This window comes from Balaenoptera ricei, chromosome 5 (assembly GCF_028023285.1).
Source record: "Balaenoptera ricei isolate mBalRic1 chromosome 5, mBalRic1.hap2, whole genome shotgun sequence".
Classification (NCBI taxonomy): domain Eukaryota; kingdom Metazoa; phylum Chordata; class Mammalia; order Artiodactyla; family Balaenopteridae; genus Balaenoptera; species Balaenoptera ricei.
Window position 1 is genome coordinate 27524820 of NC_082643.1, and position 26755 is coordinate 27551574.

A 26755-nucleotide genomic window follows, 5' to 3' on the forward strand; every position below is an offset into this window, starting at 1 on the left:
TCCAAACTCCCAACAAAAGACGAAAGGAATTAACAAGAGAACCTAATTAAAGTTTTGTCATAGTTGAGACCGTATCTGATAGCAGCCTGACAAGGACTGTTTTAGGTAGATTTTCCCTATATAATTTTAAGGCTTTTCTTCTTATAATTAATAAAACTAACATTTATTGAGCATTTAAATTTGTCTAGCTCCTGTGCTAAGTGGTTTACATATATTATCTCTTGATCCTCAAAATCAATCTATGAGGTAATAAGGTAGCATACCCATTTTACAGGTGAAGAAATGGGACTTACATTACTTGCTTTCATGGTCATGAAAACAAACGGCAAGATTGGAATGTAAACCAAATGATTCTGGAACCCATGTTCAACCAGTCCACCAAATTCCTTTCCTTCAAAATGCCATAAACACCCCTATTTTGATAAAAAATTTCCTTAACTGAAAACTCTGTCATATACCACAAATAAATTATAAATTTTCAAGTTATAATCACAACTCTTCAGATGCCTTTTTCAGTTCTTTTTTTTGTCATGGCAAAATCTAGGATTTCAACCTAGCTTGCTCTAAAGTCCACTAGCAACCACTTCACTAAACTGCCTCTGTACTAAAAAAAAAAGAAAGTCAGCAACCAGTGAAAAGTCCCTAACCAGTGTGTTCATATTCTGTACATTTATGACATGTGTACCCAGTCAAGGAAATTTTCACCTAAAATAAGTATGCATGGCTCTGTAGAGTATGCCCCTTATTACTTTAGCCAGGATATATATTCACTAAAGTTTTTTTCAGATTTGATTTTTTTTTTTTAATTGTGGACTCAAGCACATAGAGGGATAATGCCAGGAGCATTATATTAATTTAAAGAGACTTGGGTTCTGATATAATCCCCTCTGCCATTAATTTAGCTATATGACCTTGGGCAAGTCACATAGTTTCTCTAGATCTTAATTCTCTTCTGCAGAATAAGAAGTTATGACTGAAAGTTACCTGAATTTATTTCTAACTAATTTTATGTGCTCCCATGTTTGGCACTTTGTGGTAAAGGTTAAGCCAATGTAATTTTAGTAATCTTTATTAAGCATTATATATTAAGATTTCAGTTATTTGGTTCATGGTGTGAGAATCACTCCCTTGTATTTTCTCTATCAAAAGAGAGAAGCATATGCACCTCGGATATTCTTTGAGGCTTCCAGACCTCCATGGTTTACCCCCAGATCACAACAAGACTGTTCTGAATACCTCAGGTTTCTACTAGACAGGTAAAAAGTATTTCTAAAGCTATGATTTGAATTATGTTCTTTCATAACAGATTATTTCTACAAAACATTGTTTTTACCTTTAAAGACATATTTCAACTGTTAATCCCTAAAATACCTTGCATTTATTGTATTTTTTAATGTGTTCTTTTGTTTTCAATTTGGTTTCTTTTTTTAATTTTCTTACTTTAGACCAGCTGTTCTCAAAGTGTGGTACAAGGACCCCTAGGGGTTCCCAAAACACTTTCAGGGCTCTTCCCGTTTCGAACTGCATATCTGTGTATATGTAGTTGAGGCCAGATTTTCTTCATATACTTCATCCAGAACAACATATCACGATTGAATGCTGGGCAGATATGAGGATCCAGCCTGTCTTCTATTAAGCCAGATACTTGAAGTATTGGCAAAATGTAAAACAGAGCCATTCTTCTAAGTTTTTTGGGGTTTAGAAAATATAACTATTTTTTATTTAAAATATGTTATTTATATTAACATGCAATGAGTTTATTATTGTTTTTAAATGCATTATTACTTTTATTCTCAATTTTTGAATACAGTATATATTAATAGGTATAACCACATAAATGAAAGCTCTTGGGTCCCTCAATTTTTTTTAAGAGTATAAAGGCATCCTGAGACAAAAAAATTTAATAACTGCTCTTTAAACCATAACTCAGTGGGTTTGGTAAATTTTATTGTCTTCTTATCACTTAGTTAATAAAACCTATTATCTTCCTGTATTTCCCTGTCTTTGCCTCCCTTCTGTTATGTGAATGACTAGTAAAGTTAGTTGAACGCAAGCTTCCTTCCATTCAGCAAGGATATGTTGAGTGGTTTCTTTGTGCCAGGCTTTCTGTGAGGTGTCAGTCAAACAAAGATATATAAGACAGTTAGTGGACATATATAATTAACTATAATAAGTGCTATAAAATAGCAGTATGAAGGAAGTGTAATGAGAATATAGGGTAGGAACAGTTCCTAACTTCTCTTCTGATCTACCTTCTCAAACTGTTCAATATTCCTCTTGATTAAAGCAGGAGAAGCTCGATTTTTTTTTAGTTAAGCATTATATTTGATAAGAATAATTTGGCTATTTATATAGGCAACCAGTATTTTAAAGAAGAAATTACATTTAAATTTAAGCAAAGTAGCTGTATAATGATATACTCTTCTACAGGCTCCATGAAGAAGAAAAGATCTTGAAAGTTCAGTCTTCACACAAGCTTTCTGAAAGTCTGGGGTGCAGTGAAACTTCTTTACAAGAAGTAGCCAATAAGGCAGCTGTACTAACAGAGACCCCTTGCACAAGTGATGGTGAGAAGACATTAATCGAAAAAATGTTTGGAGGAAAACTACGAACTCACATATGTTGTTTGAACTGCAGGAGTACCTCACAAAAAGTGGAAGCCTTTACAGATCTTTCACTTGCCTTTTGTCCTTCCTCTTCTATGGAAAACTTGTCTTTTCAAGATCCGGCATCATCACCCAGTACACAAGATGGTGGTCTAATGCAGGCCAGTGTACCTGGTCTTTCAAAAGAACCAGGAGTCTGTAATCCATCCACAGCTGCCTTTGCCTGTTACTCAGCTGTGAATGAAAGAATGGCTGACAGTCCTGATGAGTTTCGCTGTACTGAAGACACTTCTGTCCCTAATGACTCTAGCAAGATGCTTGTTAATAAAGATGTACCTCAGAAACCAGGAGGTGAAACCACATCTTCAGTAACTGACTTACTAAATTATTTTTTGGCTCCAGAGATTCTTACTGGTGACAACCAATATTATTGTGAAAACTGTGCCTCTCTGCAGAATGCCGAGAAAACTATGCAAATCACGGAGGAACCTGAATATCTTATTCTTACTCTCCTAAGATTTTCATACGATCAGAAGTATCATGTGAGAAGAAAAATCCTAGACAATGTGTCACTGCCACTGGTTTTGGAGTTGCCAGTTAAAAGAACTACTTCTTTCTCTTCGTTGTCAGAAAGTTGGTCTCTAGATGTTGACTTCACTGATATTAGTGAGAATCTAGCTAAAAAATTAAAGCCTTCTGGGACTGAAGAAGCTTGCTCCCCAAAATTGGTGCCCTATCTATTGAGTTCTGTTGTCGTTCACTCTGGTGTGTCCTCTGAAAGCGGGCATTACTATTCTTATGCCAGAAACATCACAGGTACAGAGTCCTCGTACCAGATGTGCCACCAGCCCGAAACGCTGGCATTAGCCTCCTCCCAGGGTCATTTACTAGGGAGAGATAGTCCCAGTGCAGTTACTGAACAGGATTTGGAAAATAAGGAAATGTCAAAAGAATGGTTTTTATTTAATGACAGCAGAGTGACGTTTACTTCATTTCAGTCAGTCCAGAAAATTACGAGTAGGTTTCCCAAGGACACAGCTTATGTGCTGTTGTATAAAAAACAGAACAGCACTAATGGTTTAAGTGGGAATAATTCAACCACTGGACTCTGGGTAAATGGAGACCCACCTCTACAGAAAGAACTAATGGATGCTATAACAAAAGACAATAAACTGTATTTACAGGTAAGTTGGAAATATAAGCTTCATCATTTGTGGAAAATATTTAAACAACTGACAGGCGGTTAAATGAGTGCCTTAATTTTGAAATCCAACTTCTGCATTTTCAAGGAATTTACAAAGTGGTGATTTCAAAATTTGAATCTGGGTTTATATGAAATGGGTTCAACCTATATAACTAAATTTTCTTTCTAATGTTACAAATTAGTTATGAAAAGTCACAAGTAGATGCAGTATAGAAGCCCTTGTTTGTTTTTAATTACAAAAGATGTGATCATTGTAAAATCATGCCATACAGAAATATAGGAAGTTTAATAAAATGGAAGTATTTTCCTCTTCCCTTCAGTCCCACCTGCCAGGGGAAACAACTGCTAAATTTGTATTTATTCCTTCTAGACCTTTGTATAAATATTTTAAGGACTATTTATTGACAGTCAGGTGGATAAAATAAAGGACACTAAAAGGTAGAATATGTAAAGAAAGGATATTTGTATTCTTTAAGGACCTGATCAGTAGAATCATGGCAATAATAGAACAATTAGTAAATAAAAACTATGGAATAAAGGTTTCATATGAGCTGAATTTACTTATACTTTTCGCACAGAGTTAGCGCTTTTTCTTACTTTAAAGTTAATAAAGACCTTGCTGAAAGCATTTTTCTTTGAAACCTGCCAACTTGCTATCAACATAAAGGACCAGCAGTAAATTGTAGTTAAAATTGTAGGTGTATTAATTGGGTAGTCCGAATGATTGTATGAGTTTAAATAAGTTTCTAAAAATTTTGTGTTTCAGACTCCTAAAGGATACAGAATAAGAGAAAAAATAGTACTGATTTTTACAGGGAAGTTTACTCAAAAGTTTTCAAATTTACTGTATTAAACAATACTCAAATAACGATACATGATACATTTTCAAAGGAGTATGGCAATGTTCCAGAGTCACACAGAAACAATACATTTTACAGAAAAAAAATTAGAAACTCAGAATATTCATTATTCACTGCCGAAGACTCTAACATCCAGTCAGAAGGCTTATGTTCAAGGTAATAGAATATACTCAACCATGTCCTCCTCGCTACGTATCAAATAAGCACTTAGATAGGACTCATCATGATTCTTGAAGATTGGAGAGGTGGAGTGAGGGTAAGAAGGTTAGGTTAAAATAGACATTTTCTACAGTATAAAATATGAAAATAAGGCCCAGTGCAATCTTGACTTTTGGAAATATGCAGAAACTACTCTAATTTATGTAATTGGAATGCCAAAAGCTCTTTTAACCCTAACAACTACTTGTATTGCAACCTGGCTCTACATGATTTTCTCTATCTTGCCATTTACCCCATTACATCCTGATTTTACAGTGTTTGTATGTGATGAGCCATTCTTTTCATTATTATTTTAATACCCTTAGGTCATTATAAAGGAAAACCATTATGTACTTTGTTAATTCAGTTTCTCAGTGTTGTGCAGTTGTTCTGAATTCCATTTTAAGTCTCAGGTAGGCCAGTTGTTTAATGCAAAAAAGATATCACTAAATTTTAAATTAAGGTATTTATTTATTTACCTGTATTAAGACTCTCAGGCTATTAAAGCTTCATTATCAAAGTGCTTTTTTAAAGCAAATTACAAAAACATACTCAACTCTTAATTAGAAACTTAAATATATTTAGACTTTATTATTTCCCTTTAATTACAGTAATATAATTGGTAAGGTTTGAATTGTGATGTTTCTCATACTGTGTAACTGAATCATCTGGCATCTTAAGTTTGTATTAGGAGACTATAGTGTTTCTTCTGTTTTCCTGATGAACATGTTCTCATAACTGCCAGGCAGTGAGAATGTGTGATGTTGAGATTTTTGTACACAGCCGTTTTCAGCTATCATTTTTTAGTTTTGAACACGTGGAACCTGTATGTGTATGTTTTTGCTCTTATTCTCAATTTTGTTTTTACATTCATTCCTGGGTTATAGTTAAAAGTTTGTGCCCATTTCATAGTAATAATGCTGTGTAATAGATTGCTATGTCTAGGATACAACTTTGGCTTTAAGAAATAGCATTATACCTATTTATAAAACAGTTGTAAAAAACTTAATCAGATCTTAGTAAAAATAAGGGTGTGGAGTTGAGTAAAGTCACAGCTAGATTTACAAGTGTTAGAAAGACTCTTGCTGTTTCTATAGTATTGGCAGGATTAGTGGTTGTGAAAAGCCTAGGCAAAAAAATCCTATCTGACAAACTATTTTCTACTCTGTATCATATAGCCTGACACATAGGAGAGCAATGCGAATTGCTGATCTTAATGTAAATTTTGGAAAGGGCTTGTCTCTTCATATATATTTCTCCCCCCAACTTCCATTAGGAGTGTCTCCATTATTTTAGTGTCTGGACTACCAAAATCATGCTTTCAGTTAGGATCCAGTGAGAGAAAAGCTGTGTGAGTCGCACCACCCATCCCCATGTGTCCCACACCAGCCGCAGACAGTTCTCTCCTTTCGTGCTCGGTTTCCTTCCTTTGTTTCTTTGGAGAAGGTGGGAGTTTGTCTTAATTTTTTTCTTCATCGTACATACAGAAGAGTATACATTATATCTGTGTAAAGGAAAAAAAAAAGATGGATTAATTTAATGTTTACAGATTTATTTCAATGAGAGATCTAAGTATACTGAAAGGTTTTTGTCCCAAAGCAACAGGAACTCCTTTTTGTCACTAGACCTACAGTCCCCTGCTGAAATAAGAATTAATTTTAATACTTGATATAAATTTGTGATATAAATTACATGTGCCCTGAGATTCATAGTTTCTGACATTTACCTAATATTGTCATCTGTATTAAAAGAAAGAAAATGAAAAGCAGTTTCCCCTACTTTTATCCATAGTTTAAGCTTATCTTCTGAAAACAGAATATCATACATTTTTCTCCCTCAGCCATGTATGTATGTATGTATGTATGTATGTATGTATTTAACATCTTTATTGGAGTATAGTTGCTTTACAATGGTGTGTTAGTTTCTTAGTTTCTGCTTTATAACAAAGTGAATCAGCTGTACATATACATATATCCCCATATCTCCTCCTCTTGCCTCTCCCTCCCTCCCACCCTCCCTATCCCACCCCTCTAGGTGGACACAAAGCACCGAGCTGATCTCCCTGTGCTATGCGGCTGCTTCCCACTAGCTATCTATTTTACATTTGGTAGTGTATATATGTCCATGCCACTCCCTCACTTCGTCCCAGCTTACCCTTCCCCCTCCCCGTGTCCTCAAGTCCATTCTCTACGTCTGTGTCTTTATTCCTGTCCTGCCCCTAGGTTCTTCAGAAACTTTTTTTTTTTCTTTTTTCTTTTTTTTAGATTCGAGCCATGTATTTTTATAAATAGCTAAGAAAGTAAAAAAGGAATATTGCTTTCTTGGGAAGCTCTCTATCTTAAAATATAATATAGGTTTCAGGTGTCTCAGAAGCAGTGGAGTTACTAAGTTTTGTATTTTGTAGGTCCTTCAACATAGTTTCTGGTGAGAAATCACTTCTTAACAAAGTCCAGACAAAATTTGCCATATCTTTTGAGAGCAGAACTTCTTGAACTCTGCCTTGCATATTTACTCAGTTTTATTTATTTCATTGGGGAACGTGATCTGTATCCTAAACCAGATATTGTTTCTTAGATACAGAGTCATATTTTCATTGCTTGTTTAGATAGCTTAATAGATTACAGAGCCAGAATAGAGGATTTTTGTTTCTTATTTTTGTGTCTATTTCTGATACATCCATTGCAGCTTTTATTTTCTATCTGTAAAGTGTATGTAATTCTTACTTTAATTTTACAAATTGAAGAATGAATTACTATAGCTCCTGAAAAATATTGCGTGGTTGGACATGATACAGAAGAGCCAGCAGTTATAAATGTTGTAAATGATAGAGTTAATGAAAAAAATGTTTTTGAGAAATATCCTGCAAATTAAGTTTTAAAAACCTCTCTAAGGCCTGTCAGAGACTGGTTAATTAGGCCATTCTGCTATAAGGATTTCTTATCTAAGGTCACATTCAGCCCTAAAAATATGTGGTTCTTGATAATTTTGTGTATTGGGAATCACACAGCAGTCGCTGTATGCTTACTGAGAAACAGGGTGTCTGTAATATGAGGGATAGATGTCAGGGTAAGCCTGGGGTTTTATTCTCCATAATAAAAATTGGGCATCTCATGAAGGGGGTAGAATAGTCAACCAAGAAAATTTAGCTAGAAATTGTAAAATAAAATTACCTTGCCAGGAGGAGCAAAGTAATTGGGCTTTCAGTTGAAAAATTGGAAGTAGTACAGTTTTTGTTATTAATGTTGACTGTACTGTGAAACTTCTTCAGGATGATTATACCTAACCATTTAAGGGTTGTGCTGTTGCCAGTGGCTTTTAGACCTTGTTGACACCAATGACCTCACTTGAAAGTTACAGACTCTTTCCCAGGAACATGGACATATATCAGAATATTTTCTTCCTAGGAGTTTGTGCCAGTTTTAGAATCCAGTTCTACACCTTGCCAAATGAATTTGCAGTTTCTTTATAAATAAATAAATAAGTGCTTATTCACATTTGTTCCTTTCATGGCCAAGTACCTAATAGTGTTCTAGTCTGAAATCATTAATATTTACTGAGCACCTAATATGTGTCAGGCACATAGATGAATATGGTTCCTTATAAAAGTTCTAGTAATCTGGCAGGGGAAAGTTTTAAGTAATACTGTAAGGAGACAGGCTCCATTTTCCTTAGCAGTGTTTTTGTTTTTGTTTTTGTTTTTTTAATAAATTTATTTATTTATTTATTTATTTTTGGCTGTGTTGGGTCTTCGTTTCTGTGCAAGGGCTTTCTCTAGTTGTGGCAAGCGGGCGCCACTCTTCTTCGCCGTGCACGGGCCTCTCACTATCGCGGCCTCTCTTGTTGCGGAGCACAGGCTCCAGACGCGCAGGCTCAGTAGTTGTGGTGCACGGGCTTAGTTGCTCCGCGGCACGTGGGATCTTCCCAGACCAGGGCTCGAACCCGTGTCCCCTGCATTGGCAGGCAGATCCTCAACCACTGCGCCACAAGGGAAGTCCCTTAGCAGTGTTTTTGAGCTCTGTTATTTACTGAGAAATATTCTGAGGAAAGGGTAGGAAAAAAAATTCAGCCTTCTTTCATTATTTATACCTTTTACTGTAATCACCCACTTCCAAAATAGCTCCACTTGACAAAGTGTAACCTTTGAATTCTATGTTCTGTGTATTAGAATAGAAATCCATTCTTGTATATGGTGATGAGTGTTGCAAGAACTGTGATATTTCTGTAGAGAAATTTTAAGACTGTGGAGCTTCAGTTTCATCTTCTGTAAAGGGGGGTACTGAAAGAGAATGGCCTATTAGGATCTGTCATTCTGTAGAGTTATACTAGGATTTTGCTCTCTATCTTGTTCGCTCCATCTGTGATTAGGTACTCGACTTTTGTAAGATTTGGTAAAGACTAGTGTAATCAATATTTTTAAAGTTACTGAGATTTGAAGGATGCTTATTAAGGATTAAGGCAATTTAAAAATATTTGTTTAGATGATACCCATCCACTGTATTTAGAATTTTAATTTCATAAAAACTATTTTTAATTTTAGGAACAAGAGTTGAATGCTCGAGCCCGGGCCCTACAAGCTGCATCCGCATCCTGTTCATTTCGGCCCAATGGATTTGACGACAATGATCCACCAGGAAGCTGTGGACCAACTGGTGGTGGGGGTGGAGGAGGGTTTAATACAGTTGGCAGACTCGTATTTTGATGCTGAAGAGTCCAAAATGCACTGGTCACAAAACATCCAATACTATGACTGTTTAAATGTCAGACTGTAACAAATATCATATCTATCTTTTAATTTTCTTTTCATTAGACCGTTATACAAGAAAACACACTCAGTGCTTGTTTTTATTTTCTTGACAATACGTTTATTAACAAAATGCATCATTGGGAAAAAAAAATCTACCTCTTAAAATTCCATTTGCTTTTATGGTTAGACATGCTTGACCAAAAATTTTCAGAGGCAAATATGTACCTGGTCCCTAATTAAGCTGCATTAAATTTAGTAGAGGCAATTAAATGGTCCTGTCCTCAGTTTTACTGAACAAAAAATAGATTTCATTTAGCATCCTTTATAAAAGAATTGGTGTTAGAGGTGAAAGAAATATCGTTAGTAAGGAAAGAAAGAAAATCTTTTATTTCCTGTGTAGTTACCCCATTATTAAATGCAAGTCTTTGAGAATACTAGAGATGATATAGTCTCTCATGAAGGCAATAACATAAACTTTATCGAGCTCTAGTACTTTTCAGGTTTGTTCAGTGCTGTCTTCAGCATCACTGTATCTACATTTCAAGTACAAATGTTTTAAAAAAGGGTTATTTATACATATGTGCTGAACTGATTTTAAGAAAGGTGCATGATCCTGTAGGAGCCACATTTTTACCTAAAAATTGCTAACTTTGTAGTGTTTCTAATTGTTTGAGGATTTTAAAAATTCTATTTCAGGGAGTATATCTTCTGTGTGTTTTGAAGGAGGTGAGTTCTGTATGTGCCTTGCAGTACTGTAATTCAAAAATAGGAATCTGGCTGCGGAAAAGTTTTTTACAAATGTTAGGAAGTAATTTTTTGTGCTAACATTAAAATTATAACTTTTTGAAAGGTATTAGATTTTCCTGAAGTAAAATCTGATGGTTCTAAATCAATAAGTGTAATAGTTTGTTTATAACTCTTAGAAGAATTCAGAGGAAATCAATCTAGTCAAGTAAAAAAATTTTTTCGATTTTGTTACTTAATCCTCGGAATATTAAACATTGATCACATATTTTTAGAGTTATACATTTGTGGGTTTTTTTGTTTTTTTCTCGTTTGAGTCATGTGTTTTGCACAGTTGTTTCTGTTTCAGTTTCAGATAAAATGTCAAAATGTCAGCCCCTATGGTCCCACATTTTCTCTTGCCAGGAAACTGGAAACAAGTCACTTCTCCTGGGTCTTGATTATACAGTATTTAGGAGTTATCCCAATTGTCCCCATTCCTAAAAGTTTTAACTTATCCATGGTGTACATTGTTCTGAAGATTGGTCACATATTTATTTTGAAAACATTTTAAGGAAAGAATGTTCTTTGGTGATTTGGGGTTTATCTTTTTCCCAAGCTTTTAATGGCAGTGGTTAAAAACAGAACTCCTCATCTTCATTCTACTACTTCCCACTCCTAACCTGTTTCTAGTCACCAGGAAGATTAGGAAAACTGATTGGATTAGTTAAAAACTGGAAATTCTTTTGCAGAATTGATTGAGATTTCTCTTCCCTACAAATCACTGAACCAGAAAGTTTTTTTTATCAACTTTCTTTCCTCTGGACTTCCTATTGTTCTAATAATGAATGTCTAAGCTATGCGTTCAGTTATCCACTGGCTAGATAATGATTTATAGTCGGATTGTATCATTCTTAGCATCTATTGAAACTGGTAAAGTCATTTAATACTTGTTAGGTTGATAGTGGGCTCAGCTGCTTCTACTAGGAACTTCCGTAAAGACAATTAGACCTACACAAAGTTTTATATATGAATAGCAAGTCATTCAAAGATTTTTATGTGTCAAGGTAATACATATTGAATTTTCAAAATGATAAGAGAAAGATGAAACTCTAGTTATATAATAATACTGAGCATATTTAGATAACTTCATACCACTACCAAAGACTGAAAATTAAAGATTTCCTTTTAAGATTAAAAATATAGTAACATTAATTATTTGCTTTTTATTTATTTATTTTAGAGAAAATTGTTAATTTTTTTTCCATTTTTTTTAACATCTTTATTGAAGTATAACTGCTTTACAATGGTGTGTTAGTTTCTGCTGTATAGCAGAGTGAATCAACTATACGTATACATATATCCCAATATCTCCTCCCTCTTGCATCTCCCTCCCACCCTCCCTATCCCACCCCCCTAGGTGGTCACAAAGCACCGAGTTGATCTCCCGGTGCTATGCGGCTGCTTCCCACTAGCTAGCTATTTTACATTTGGTAGTATTTATAAGTCCATGCCACTCTCTCACTTCGTCCCAGCTTACCCTTCCCCTTCCCCGTGTCCTCAAGTCCATTCTCTACGTCTGTGTCTTTATTCCTGTCCTGCCCCTAGGTTCATCAGAACCATTTTTTTTTAGATTCCACATATATGTGTTAGCATACGGTATTAGTTTTTCTCTTACTTCACTCTGTATGTGAATTTTTTTAATTGAAGCATAGTTGATTTACAATGCTGTGCTAATTTCTGTTGTACAGCAAAGCGATTCAATTATACATATATATACATTCTTTATTATATTCTTTTCCATTTTGACTTAGCTCAGAATATTGAATATAGTTGCCTGAGCTATACAGTAGGACCTTGTTGTTTATCCCTTCTATATATTATAGTTTGTATCTGCTAGCCCCAAACTCCCAGTCCATCCCTCCCACGCCCCTCCTCCCCCTTTGCAACCACAAGTCTGTTCTGTATGTCTGTGTGTCTGTTTCTGTTTTGTAGATATGTTCCTTTGTGTCATATTTTAGATTCCATGTATAAGTGATATCATATTGTCTTTCTCTTTCTGACTTATTTCACTTAGTATGGTAATCTATAGTTCCATCCATGTTGCTGCAACTGGCATTATTTCATTCTTTTTTATGGCTGAGTAGTATTCCATTGTGTATATGTACCACATCTTCTTCATCCATTCATTTGTTGATGGACATTTACATTGTTTCCATTGTCTTTGCTATCGTGAATAGTGCTGCTATGAACATAGGAGTGCATGTATCTTTTTGAATTATAGTTTTGTCTGGATATATGCCCAGGAGTGGGATTGCTAGATCATATGGTAATTCTATTTTTAGCTTTTTGAGGAACCTCCATACTGTTTTCCATAGTGGCTGCACCAACTTACATTCCCACCAACAGTGTAGGAGGGTTCCCTTTTCTCCACACTCTCTCCAGCATTTGTTATTTGTAGAGTTTTTAGTGATGGCCATTCTGACTGATGTGAGTTGGTATCTCATTGTAGTTTTGATTTGCATTTGTCTAATAATTAGTGATGTTGAGCATCTTTTCATGTGCCTATTGGTTATCCGTGTGTCTTTGAAGAAATGTCTATTTAGGTCTTCTGGCCATTTTTCTATTGGGTTGTTGTTTTTTTGTTATTGAGTTGTGTGAACTGTTTGTATATTTTGGAAATTAAGCCCTTGTCGGTCACATCGTTTGCAAATATTTTCTTCCATTCCATAGGTTGTCTTTTCATTTTGTTTATGGTTTCCTTTGTAAGTTTGATTACGTCTCATTTGTTTATTTTCGTTTTTATTTCTATTGCCTTGGGAGACTGACCTAAGAAAACATTGGTACAGTTTCTGTCAGAGAATGTTTTGCTTATTATCTCTTCTAGGAGTTTTATGGTGTCATGTCTTATGTTTAAGTCTTTAAGCCATTTGAGTCTATTTTTGTGCATAGTGTCGGGGTGTGTTCTAACTTCACTGATTTACATGCAGCTGTCCAGCTTTCCCAGCACCCTTGCTGAAGAGACTGTCGTTTTTCCTATTGTATATTCTTGCCTCCTTTGTCAAAGATTAATTGTCCATAGGTGTTTGGGTTTATTTCTGGGCTCGCTATTCTGTCCCATGTATCTGTATGTCTGTTTTTGTGCCAATACCATGCTGCTGTGATTACTGTAGCTTTGTAGTATTATCTGAGGTCTGGGAGGGTTATGCCTCCATCTTCGTTCTTTTTCCTCAGGATTGCTGTGGCAATTCTGGGTCTTTTATGGTTCCATACAAATTTCAGGCTTATTCTAGTTCTGTGAAAAATGTCATGGGTAATTTGTTAGGGATCTCATTAAATCTGTAGATTGTTTTGGGTAGTATGGCCATTTAACAATATTAATTCTTCCAATCCAAGAGCATGGGATACCTTTCCCTTTCTTTGAATCACCTTTAATTTCCTTTATTAATGTTTCATAGTTCTCAGCATTTAAGTCTTTTGCCTTCTTAGCCAGGTTTATTCCTAAGTACTTTTTTTTTTTTGGCGCAATTATAAAAGGTATTCTTTTTTTTTACATTCCCTTTCTGATATTTCATTGTTAGTGTAAAGAAATGCAACTGATTTCTGTATGTTAATCTTGTATCCTGCTACCTTGCTGAATTTGTTTATCAGTTCTAGTAGTTTTTGTGTGGAATCTTGAGGGTTTTCTATATCTAGTATCATGTCATCTGCATGTAATGACAGTTTTACCTCTTCCCTTCCAATTTGGATACCTTTTTTTTTTTTTTTTTTTTTTTTTTAGTTGTTTTCTTTGTTTTTTTATACTGCAGGTTCTTATTAGGCATCAGTTTTATACACATCAGTGTATACATGTCAATCCCAATCGCCCAATTCAGCACACCACCATCCCCATACCTTTTATTTCTTTTTCTTGCCTGAATGCTGTGGCTAGGACTTCAGTAGTATGTTGAATAAAAGTGGTGAGAGTGGGCATCTTTATCATGTCTTGATTTTAGTAGGAAGGCTTTCACCTTCTCACCATTGAGTGTTATATTGGCTCTGGGTTTGTCATAAATAGCTTTTATTATGTTGAGATATGTTCCTTCTGTATCTACTTTAATAAGATTTTTTATCATGAATGGATGTAGAATTCTGCCAAATGTTTTTTCTGCATCTGTTGAGATGATGGTGTGGTTTTTGTCTTTTCTTTTGTTGATGTGGTGTATCACATCGATTGATTTGCATATGTTGAACCATACTTGTGAACGTGGGATGAATACCACTTGGTTGTGTAAAATCCTCTTCCTGTATTGATACTTTTGTCATGTTATAGTGTCCTTTTCTTTCTTTATGGCCTTTGTTTTAAAGTCTATTTTGTCTGATATGAGTATTGCAACCCCTACTTTCTTGTCATTTACGTTTGCCTGAAATATCTTTTTCCGTCCCCTTACTTTCAATCTATGTGTGTCCTTTGCCCTAAAGTGACTCTCTTGTAGGCAGCATATTATAGGCTCTTGTTTTTTTATCCAATCTGCCACTCTTATGTCTTTTGATTGGATCATTTAGTCCATTGACATTTAAGGTAATTAGTGATATGTATTTATTACTATTTTAAACCTTGTTTTCCTGTTGTTTTTATATTTCTTCCTTGTCCCTCTTTTTTTGCTTTTCCTTTTGTGATTTGACTATTTGCTTTTGTATTATACTTATGTTCTCTTCTTTTTGGTGTTTGTGACTCTATTGTATGTTTTTGATTTGTTTTGGTTACCCTGTTTTTCAAGTATGTTAACCCCTTCCTACATCTACTTTGCCTTAGACTGGTAGTCATATAGGCTCAAATGCATTCTTTAAAATTAAAACAAAAAAAAAGACTCTACATTTTCTTTCCCTCACCCCCCACATTGTGTGATTCTGATGTCCTCTTTTACAGCTTTCCTGTTCATCCTTTTGCTGTTCCTTGTGCTTATTGTCACTTTCACAAATAGATTGTTTTTTCTTTTTAATCTGTATACTGGCCCATTTAAATGATTTACTTTCCTATTGTGATTTCCTCTTTCCTATAGCTTCTTGCCTCTTTTCTATCTAGAGAAATCCTTTCAATATTTCTTTTAGGATAGGTTTAGTATTGCTGTATTCTTTTAGTTTTTGCTTTTCTAAGAAATTCCTTATCTCTTTCTATTTTAAATGGTAATCTTGCTGGGTAGAGTATTCTCGGTTGCAGATTTTTCCCTTTCAAGACTTTGAATATATTTTGCCATTCTCTTCTGGCCTGTAACATTTCTGTAGAAAAATCAGCTGATAGCCCTATGGGGGTTCCCTTGTAATTAACTTTGTTTTTCTCTCGCTGCCTTTAGAATCCTCTCTTTATCTTTAGCATTTGCCATTTTAATTATAATATGTCTTGGTGTACATCTGTTTGGGTTCATCTTCTTTGGAACCCTGTGCTTCCTGTACCTGGATATCTGTTTCCTTCTTTAGGTTTGAGAAGTTTTCAGCCATAATTCCTTCAAATACATTTTCAATCCCCTTTTCTCCTTCTTCTCCTTCTGGAATCCCTATTATGCGTAGATTGGCGGGCTTTTAATTATCCCATAGGTCTCTCATACTGCTTTCATTTCTTTTCATTTGGCTTTCTGTCTGCTGTTCTGACTGGGTGATTTCCATTATTCTATCTTCCAGATCATTTACTCATTCTTCATTCTTACTTCATTCTTACTGCTGTTCATTGCCTTTATTTCAGCTTTTGCCTCTGCAAATGAATTTTCTAAGTTTTCTTGGCTCCTCCTCCTATTTTCTAGTTCCTTTTTAAAGTAATCTGCATTTCTGTCGACAGCCTTTCTAATTCCTTCAGTATTTTCATTATCTTTTTAAACTTGGTGTCCGTTAGACTGAAGAGGTCTCTTTCATTGTTCTTTCAGGGGAATTCTCTTGGTCTTTTAAGTGGGAGTGGTTCCTCTGCTTCTTCATTTTACTTATATTTCTCTTACTCTGAGTTTAGGAGAAACAGTTACCTACTGTGGTCTTGGAAGGCTATTTATACGTGGGAGTGTCCCTGTGCAGCTTGTGTAGGTTTATTATTTTTGGTGCAAGGGCTCTTTTTAGTATGGATGCCTGCCACCTCTTCCCTCAGCATGTGCTGGCTGTTATCCCCTTGATAGGGGATACACAGATGTGGTGGCTCGTGCACCCTCCCAGAGCCCTCAACAGGGCAGCGGTGGCCAGTACGCACTCCCAGATCTCAACAGCAGAGGCTTGTGCGTGCTCCTAGATCCCACAACAGTGGTGGCAGCAGCTGGCATACACTCCCGGATCTCTCGGTGGTGGCAGCTCACACGTGCTCTGGAGCCTGCAATGGCAGAGGTAGCAGTTGGCACCTGCTCCCTGATATTTCAGCAGTGGCGTGCAATGGTGGCAGCAGCTCACACCCACCCCCAGGGCTCGTGACAGCAGTGTCCTGTCACCTGAGAGTGCGCACATGGGGAAGGAGTCTCCTATGGCAGGTCCGGGCCCTCCCCTCGCCTGCCCCCCAGCAATGGCGCCTCACCTCTATGGCAGGCCAAGGATTCCTCCGCTTGCACGATCGGTTACAGCCACACCATGCTCCAGCCCCTTCAGGCCGTCTCCTCACAGCCGAACCCGGTCCTCTCCCTGGGCCTGACCTCTGAAGCCTGAGCTTCAGCGCCCAGCCCCCGTCTGCACCAGCAGACATGCATCTCAGGCTGGGGATCGCAGGGCAGCGGCACCGACAATCTGCTCATCTCTCTCTCCCAATTTTGCCTCCCAAAAACAGGTTGCTGCACTCTCCTCCAAGGCGCCGAAGCTCCTCCTCCATCCAGGCTGATCTCCCCACCAGTGAGGGGACTTCCCAGGGTGCAGGAACCTTTCCTCTTTCACAGCTCACTCCCAGGGCCACAGGTCCCATCCTGATTCCTTTTTTTTTTTTTAATTGTCTTTTGTCCTACCTGGTTACATGGCGATTTTCTTGCCCTTTCAGAAGTCTGAGGTCTGCTAGCATGCAGTAGATGTTCTGTGAGAATCGTCCCACATGTTGATATATTTTTGATGTATTTGTGGGAGGAGGTGACCTCCATGTCCTACTCCCATGCCATCTTGATCGCTCTCCTTATTTGCTGAATTTAAAGTATTTATACCTATGGAAGATTTGGAACCAGAATAATGAGACACTTCATTCAAAAACTCATCTAACTGACCCTTTTCAATAAGCTAATACTTAGGATTGCTAAGTATTGCTACTTAGCAATATTGCTAAGAATCATTTTATTCCTCAGTAATTAGCATCTCCATTGCTTTCATGCAGCTTTATTTGATTATCATATTAGGTCTTTTCTTCCTCCCATATTCCTAACCCTTGTACTTTCCTCTGCCTCTTGCATATGTTATAAGGTCTGACTGAAGGCTGACTAGAGAACTACTATTTCTCTTTAGTTCAGCCTAAGGTAATCAGTTTAAATGAAGCTGCTCATTGCTGCTGAGAAGAGCACATTAATCCTCACTACTAACAAAAATTAAAAACTAGAAATCTAAGTCTATTCTTTCAAGGATGTTTATTGCCACATTGAGAAAAGTAGAATTTTTTTCCAGAGAGATATACGAAGAAGAAAATACATGTGATGTCATTGGATATGTAAGCCCTTGTAACCCGTCCACTAAGAAAATGCCTGTGCACCTCTGACTCATGACATTTACATAGCTCAAGTTGGAGAAAGGAATATAGCTCATTCTCCAAGTATCTTCCCATCACCTCTCTTCCAGCTGAATAATCAGAGAAACGGGAGCATTGTGTTAGAAATCCCTGACTTTCGTTTCCATACCTTAAGTTTCCAGAAGAATCCTTTGGATGTAGAAGTAAAGATCTCTTATAATGTCTAGAGGTATTGTGGGACTTTGTGGCAGGTTCAGAAGGGCTATTATATCTTTAACTCACATTTGGAAAGAACAAAAATATTTCGAAAGTAAGTCTTAACCTCAAATCCATAATGTTCTTTGTCACTTAGTTCCGTTCTTTTTATGATAATGTTATTTACAAGAGCAGTAATCTTTTCATAGACTACCTCTTCAAAAACTTTTTGCTACCTCTTTTAAAAGGGGATTGAATGCTTATTGTGCACCCAGCAGAGTTTAAGGAAAACATAATTGGCATAATCTGTCCAGTACACAGATCTTAATAGAAATCACCATTTTGATGTTGTATTCTTAGTTCCAGTTCTTAATTCCCAGTATATCTTTTCCTATGATTATGCACTTCACATAATATGCACTATACAAAGAGAGCTTTTTAAATGAATATTTCAGAGAAAATAATATATTTATATATGGCATCTTTTCTCATAAGTGTTGTACTTTGTATATATTTTTACCCTCTGTTTTTTCTAATAAGTTTAGATTTCTGAAACTAAATAGTCCTGAAGTAATGGATAAGTTATTCATATCTTAGGAAAACTTATTAGGAAATGTTAACTATGATTAATAACTTAGTAACATAATCTACAACAATAAGGTTAAACCTTGGATAATGTGATCTCGTAACTAACAGGTTAAAGTGAAAGCAAGGAAATTTGAATTGAAGTTAACCCAATGACTCTCTTCCACTGGAAGGGAACCAGAAAGCATGTTGCCATTGTTGCTGCTCATGGTTTTCTTTCGGTAGTGAAGGATGTCACCTTGAAGACAAAACCTACACACAAAGGAGGGCAAAGCAAAGCAAAGCAAGAGAATTGTAGCGAAATGGTGCTGGAGTCCTGACTGTACTTCACTCAGTCCTCATGACCTGAGTTTCTTGCTATACCAGGGATGGAAAAAGAAATAACTGAGAGGAACTTGGGACAAGATGGCAGAGTAGAAGGACTCTGGGCTCACTTCCTCTCACGAGCACACCAAAATCACAACTGCTGAACAACAATCAATAAAAAAGACTGGAACCTGCCAAAAAAGATAGTCTTCATCCAAGGATATAAAGAAGAAGCCACAAGATGGTAGGAGAGGTGCACTTGTGATATAATCAAATACCATACTCCCTAGGTGGGTGATCCACAAACTGGAGAAAATTATATCGCAGAAATTCTCCCACAGGAGTGAGAGCTCTGAGCCCCACGTCAGGCTCCCCAGCCTGGGGGTCTGGCATTAGGAAGACCCAAAGAGTATTTGGCTTTGAAGGCCAGTGGGGCTTGACTGCAGGAGTTCCACAGGACTGGGGGAAACAGAGACCCCACTTTTGGAGGGTGCACACAAGGTCTCGCACATACCAGGACACAGGGCAAAAGCAGAGTTTTCATGGGAGCCTGGACTGGACCTACCTGCTGGTCTTGGAGGGTCTCCTGGGGAGGCGGGGTGTGACTATGGCTCTCCCTGGGGATGTGGACACTGGTGGTAGAGATTTCAGGGAAAGTTCAGCTATGTGGACTCGAGAAGGCAGACGTCTTGCTTGTTTCATCAGCATCAAGACCTGGCCCCACCCAACAGCCTGTAGACTCCTGTGCTGGGACGCCTCAGGCCAAACAACCAACAGGGTGGGAACACAGCCTCACCTATCAGCAGAACAGCTGTCTAAAAACTTCCTGAGCCCACAGCTGCCTCTAGACACACCCCTTGACATGGCCCTGCTCACCAGACTGCCAAGACCCAGCTCCACCCACCAGTGGACAGGCAGCAACTTCTCCCACCAGGAAGCCTGCACAAGCCTCTAGACCAACCTCACCCACCAGGGGACAGACACCAGAAGCAAGAATACTACAATCCTGCATCCTGCAGAACTGAGTCTGCAAACACAGAAATTTAGACAAAATGAGATGGCAAAGGAATCTGTTCTAGATGAAGGAACAAGATAAAACCCCAGAAGAACAACTAAGTGAAGTAAAGATAGGCAGTCTACCTAAGAAAGAGTTCAGAGTACTGAATGTAATGATGATCCAAGATCTCAGGAAAAGAATGAATGCACAGAGTGAGAAGTTACAAGAAATTTTTAACAAAGAATTAGAAAATATAAAGAACAACCAAGCAGAGTTGAAGAATACAATAATTGAAATGAAAAATACACTAGAAGGAATCAATAGCAAAATAAATGAGGCAGAAGAACGAATAATTGAGCTGGATGACAGAATGGGGGAAATCACTGCCACGGAACAGAATAAAGAAAAAAGAATGAAAAGAAATAAGGACAGATTAAGAGACTTCTGAGACAACAATAAATGCACCAATATTTGCATTATAGGGGTCCCAGAAGGACAAGAGAGAAATAAAGGGCCTGAGAAAATACGTGAAGAGATAACAGCTGAAAACTTGCCTAACATGGGAAAAGAAACAGTCATCCAAGTCCAGGAAGTGCAGAGAGTGCCAGGCAGGTTAACCCAAGGAGAAACCAAGACACATAATAATCAAACTGACAACAATTAAAGACAAAGAGAACATATTAAAAGCAACAAGGGAGAAGCAACAAATAACATACAAGTTCATCCCCATAAGGATATCAGCTGATTTTTTCAGCAGAAACTCTGCAGGCCAGAAGAGAGTGACATGATTTTTTAAAGTGATGAAAGCAAAAAACCTATAACCAAGAATACTCTACCCAGCAAGGCTCTCTTTCAGATTCGATGGAGAAATCAAAAGCTTTACATACAAGCAAAAGTTAAAAGAATTCAGCACCACCAAACCAGCTTTACAACAAATGCTAAAGAAACTTCTCTAGGTGGAAAAGAAAATGCCACAACTAGAAACAAGAAAAGTATGAAATGGGAAAGCTCACCAGTAAAGGTAAATATACAGTAAAGGTAGGAAATCATCCACACACAAATATGTCAAAACTAGTAATCATGAGAGCAGGAGAGTACAAATGCAGGATATTTTAAATACATTTGAAACTAAGAGATCAGCAACTTAGAATAATCATGTATATATAGACACTGTTATATCAAAACCTCATGGTAACTGCAAACCAAAAATCTATAATAGATATACACACAAAAAAGAAAATGGAATTCAAACACAACACTAAAAATAGTCATCAAATCACAAGGCAAGAGAACAAAAGAGATAAGGAAGAAAAAAGATCTACAAAAACAAATCCAAAACAATTAACAAAATGGCATTAAGAACGTGTATATCAATAATTACCTCAAATGTAAATGGATTAAATGCTCCAACCAAAAGACACAGACTGGCTGAATGAATAAAAACACAAGACCCATATATATGCTGTCCCCAAGACACCCACTTCAGATCTAGAGACACATAAAGGCTGAAAGTAAGGTGATGGAAAAGGTATTCCATGCAAATGGAAATCAAAGAAAGCTAGAGTAGTAATACTAATATCAGACAAAATAGACTTAAAAATAAAGACTGTTACAGGAGACAAAGAAGGGCACTACATAATGATCAAGGGATCAATCCAAGAAGAAGATATAACAATTGTAAATATATATGCACCCAACATAGGAGCACCTCAATATATAAGGCAAACGCTAATAGGCATAAAAGGTGAAATTGACAGTAACACAGTAATAGTGGGGGACGTTAACAACCCACTTACATCAATGGAAAGATCATCCAGACAGAAAACAAATAAGGGAAACACAGGCCTTAAATGACACATTAGACCAGGTGGACTTAAGTGATATTTATAGAGCATTCCACCTGAAGGCAGCAGAATACACATTCTTTTCTAGTGTACATAGAATATTCTCCAGGTAGATCACACGCTGGGCCACAAAGCAAGCCTTAGTAAATTTAAGAAAATTGAAATTATATCAAGCATCTTTTCAGACCACAACACTATGAGTGAAAATCAACTACAAGAAAAAATCTGTAAAAAAAACAAACATGTGGAGGCTAAACAATATGCTACTAAACAACCAATGGATCACTGAAGAAATCAAAGAGGAAATCAAAAATTACCTAGAGATAAAAACGAAAACACGATCCAAAACCAATGGGACACAGCAAAAGCAGTTCTAAGAGGGAAGCTTATATTGATACAAGCTTACCTCAAGAAACAAGAAAAATGGCAAATAAATAACCTAAAGCAACCAGAGAAAGAAGAGCAAAAGAACCCCAAAGTTAGTAGAAGGAAAAATATCATAAAGATCAGAGCAGAAATAAATGAAATGGAAACAAAGAAAACAATAGCAAAGATCAATGAAACTAAAAGCTGGTTCTTAGAAAAGATAAACAAAACTGATAACCCTTCAGGCAGACTCATCAAGAAAAAAAAGGGAGAGGGACCGAATCAACAAAATTAGAAATGAAAAAGGAGAAGTTAACAACCGACACCACAGAAGTACAAAGGACAATAAGAGACTACTACAAGCAACTGTATGCCAATAAAATGGACATAGAAGAAATGGACAAATTCTTAGAAAGGTACAATCTCCCAAGACTGAACCAGGAGGAAATAGAAAATATGAACAGACCAATTACAAGTACTGAAATTTAATCTGTGATTTTAAAACTCCCAACAAACAAAAACCCAGGACCAGATGGCTTCACAGGCGAATTCTATCAAACATTTAGAGAAGAGTTAACATCTATCCTTCTGAACTATTACAAAAAATTGCACAGGAAGGAACATTCCCAGGCTCATTCCATGAGGGCAGCATTACCCTGATACCAAAACCAGGCAAAGATACCACAAAGAAAGAAAATTACACACCAATATCACTGATGAACTTAGATGCAAAAATCCTCAACAAAATACTATCAAACTGAATCCAACAAACGTTAAAAGGATCATACACCATGATCAAGTGGAATTTATCACAGAGATACAAGGATTTTTCAACTTCCGCAAATCAAGCGGTTTGATACACCACATTAACAAACTGAAGAATAAAAACCATATGATCACCTCAGCAGATGCAGGAAAAGCTTTTGATAAAATTCAACATCCATTTATGACAGTAAAAGTGTAGCTGTTTGCAGATGACAGATACATAGAAAATCCTGGGTTTCCCTGGTGGCGCAGTGGTTGAGAATCTGCCTGCCAATGCAGGGGACACAGGTTCGAGCCCTGGTCTGGGAGGATCCCACATGCCGCGGAGCAACTAGGCCCGTGAGCCACAACTACTGAGCCTGCGCGTCTGGAGCCTGTGCTCCGCAACAAGAGAGGCCGCAATAGTGAGAGGCCCGCACACCGCGATGAAGAGTGGCCCCCGCTCGCCGCAACTAGAGAAAGCCCTCGCACAGAAACGAAGACCCAACACAGCCATAAATAAATAAAATAAATAATAAAAATAAAGGAATTCCTTTAAAAAAAAAAAAAAAAAGAAAATCCTAAATATGCTACCAGAAAACTACTAGAGCTTATCAGTGAATTCTGTAAAGTTGCAGGATACAAAATTAACACAGAGAAATCAGTTGTATTTCTATAAACTAACAATGAAAGATCAGAAAGAGAAATTAAGGAAATAAACCCATTTACCATTGCATCAAAAAGAATAAAATACTTAGGAATAAACCTCCCTAAGGAGGCAAAAGACCTGTACTGCAAAAACTATAAGATGCTGATGAAAGACATTGAAGATGACACAAACAGATTGAAAGATATACTGTGTTCTTGAATTGGAAGAATCAATATTGTTAAAATGACCATACTGCCCAAGGCAATCTACAGATTCAATGCAATCCCTATCAAATTACCAATGGCATTTTTCGCAGCTCTAGAGCAAAAAAAAAAAATCTTAAAATATTTATGGAATCACAAAAGACCCTGAATCATCAAACGATCTTGAGAAAGAAAAATGGAGATGGAGGAATCAGGCTCCCTGGCATCAGATTACACTACAAAGCTACAGTAATCAAAACAGTTTGGCACTGGCACAAAAACAGACTTATAGATCAATGGAACAGGATAGAAAGCCCAGAACCAAACCCACACACCTACAACAAAGGAGGCAAGAACATACAATGGGGACAAGACAGTCTCTCCAATAAGTGGTGCTGGGAAAACTGGACAGCTACATGTAAAGAATGAAATTAGAAAATTCTCTAACACCATAAACAAAAATAAACTCAAAATGGATTAAAGTCCTAAATGTAAGGCCCAATACTATAAAACTGTTAGAGGATAACATAGGTAGAACACTCTTTGACACAAATCACAGCAATATCTTTTTGGATCCATCTCCTAGAGTAATGGAAATAAAAACAAAAATAAACAAATGTGACCTAATTAAACTTAAAAGCTTTCGCACAGCAAAAGAAACCATAAACAAAATGAAAAAGACAACCTAGAGAATGCGAGAAAATATCTGCAAACAGTGTGACTGACAAGGGATTAATCTCCAAAACATACAGACAGCTCATACAGCTCAATATCAAAAAAAACAAACAACCCAATCAAAAAATGGGCAGAAGACCTAAATAGACATTTCTCCAAAGAAGACACACAGATGGTCAATCACATGAAAAGATGCTCAATACTGCTAATTATTAGAGAAATGCAAGTCAAAACCACAATGGGGTATCATCTCACACCAGTCAGAATGGCTATCATCAAAAAGTTTACAAATAATAAATGCTGGAGAGGGTGTGGAGAAAAGGGAACACTACACTGTTGGTGGGAATGTAAATTAGTAGAACCACTATGGAAAACGGTGTGGAGGTTCCTTTAAAAACTAAAAATGGAGCTACCATATGACCCTGCAATCCCACTCCTGGGCATATATCTGGAGAAAACTGTAATTCGAAAATATGCATGCACCCCAATGTTCATAGCAGCACTATTTGCAATAGCCAAGACATGGAAGGAAACTAAGTGTGCATCAACACATGAATGGATAAAGAAGATGTGGTATATATATATCAGTACAATGGAATATCACTCCATTGTATAAAAAAGCCATAAAAAAGAATGAAATATTGCTATTTGCAACAATGTGGATGGACCTAGAGTTTATCATACTAAGTGAAATAAGTCAGAGAAAGACAAATATCATGATATCGCTTGTATGCAGAATCTAAAAAAATGATACAAATGAACTTATTTACAAAACAGAAAGAGACTTGCAGACAAAGGAAACAAACTTATGGTAACCAAAGTGGAAAGGTGGAAGGAGGGATAAATTAGGAGTTTGGGAGTAACATATACACACTATTGTATATATATAAAATAGATAACCAACAAGGACCTACTGTATAGCATAAGGAACTCTACTCAGTATTTTATAATAACATATATTGGAAAAGAATCTGAAAAACTGAATCACTTTGCTGTACACCTGAAACTAACACAACATTGTAAATCAACTATACTTCAATTTAAAAAATAAATAAAGAAAATTTAAAAATAAAGAAAAAGATAAGCCAAAAAAATTTAACCCAATGAAGCTTAAAAAAGAACTCTAAAATATAAGTTCTTCCATATATATATATTCTTAAGCATTTACCAAACTGTCATATCATTATAATGTTAGCCTTATTTTTTGTTTTACTGAGTTAATTTTCTTACAGCGTCCTTTTTGGAAGTGAATGAACCTCAAAATGAATGAGGGATTTAAAAAAGCAAGGGGGCTTCCCTGGTGGCACAGTGGTTGAGAATCTGCCTGCCAATGCAGGGGACACGGGTTCCAGCCCTGGTCTGGGAAGATCCCACATGCCGTGGAGCAACTAGGCCCGTGAGCCACAACTACTGAGCCTGCGCGTCTGGAGCCTGTGCTCCGCAACAAGAGAGGCCGCAATAGTGAGAGGCCCGCACACCGCGATGAAGAGTGGCCCCCGCTCGCCGCAACTAGAGAAAGCCCTCGCACAGAAACGAAGACCCAACACAGCCATAAATAAATAAATAAATAAATAAATAATTTAAAAAGCAAGGATTCAAAGTAAACAGTTCTTTAAAAAAATAAATAAAAAGGAAAAAGTTAGCTTATAAAGAAACTGCAGGTTTCCTGTATGAAAAGAAATTTTGCTATAGAAATAATTTTAAAGAAATAAAGAGTTTTATTCAACAAATTAACTATCTGGGCTTTACAAAATCAAAGGGATTTGTTATGTAAAACCTTTAGCCACAGTGTTACATAACCAATGTGGATTTAAAATTAAAAATAGAATCTAAGAAGTCAGCCAAGTGTGTAGCCAGCTCTCATCAGTGTCAGTTATGGCCTGCAGTCGTTTTTCTCTTAATAAATCTCATATTTTCAAGTTTTGCTTTGTATGCTAGACACACACACACACACACGTCTTGATTTCAGAGGGATAAAAAGGTCAGCCTTTCCTGGCTAGATCAGCAGTTTTCAACCTTGTATTATGTTAGAAACACTTGGAAAGCTTTTAAAAAATAATACCATGACTGGCCCTGGCCCTGCCCCAGGCCTATTAAATTACATGGGGACTGGGCACCAATACTTTTTGAAGTTCCTGACATGATTTAAACGTGCAACCTTGGTTGAGAACTTCTGGGTTAGAAAAGGAGTTGTTTTCTCTAGGGCTTTTATCC

General features: G+C 36.8%; 1 protein-coding gene and 1 long non-coding RNA gene across 3 annotated transcripts in view; one reads left to right on the forward strand and one right to left on the reverse strand.

The window, feature by feature from the left end:
• The window catches only part of USP38 (ubiquitin specific peptidase 38), a 33293-nt gene extending 21803 nt beyond the window's left edge, over positions 1 to 11490 (forward strand). For both annotated transcript variants that reach the window (XM_059922539.1, XM_059922540.1), the window contains exons 8-10: positions 1150 to 1256; positions 2431 to 3790; positions 9406 to 11490. In XM_059922539.1, the coding sequence (XP_059778522.1) occupies positions 1150 to 1256; positions 2431 to 3790; positions 9406 to 9567 (1629 nt within the window). In that variant the 3' untranslated portion in view covers positions 9568 to 11490. The remainder of the gene's footprint in view (positions 1 to 1149; positions 1257 to 2430; positions 3791 to 9405) is intronic.
• Positions 5381 to 26755, reverse strand: part of LOC132365797 (uncharacterized) — a 124192-nt gene continuing 102817 nt past the window's right edge. The window contains exon 3 of the long non-coding RNA XR_009503245.1: positions 5381 to 6372. This is a non-coding gene — a long non-coding RNA (uncharacterized LOC132365797). The remainder of the gene's footprint in view (positions 6373 to 26755) is intronic.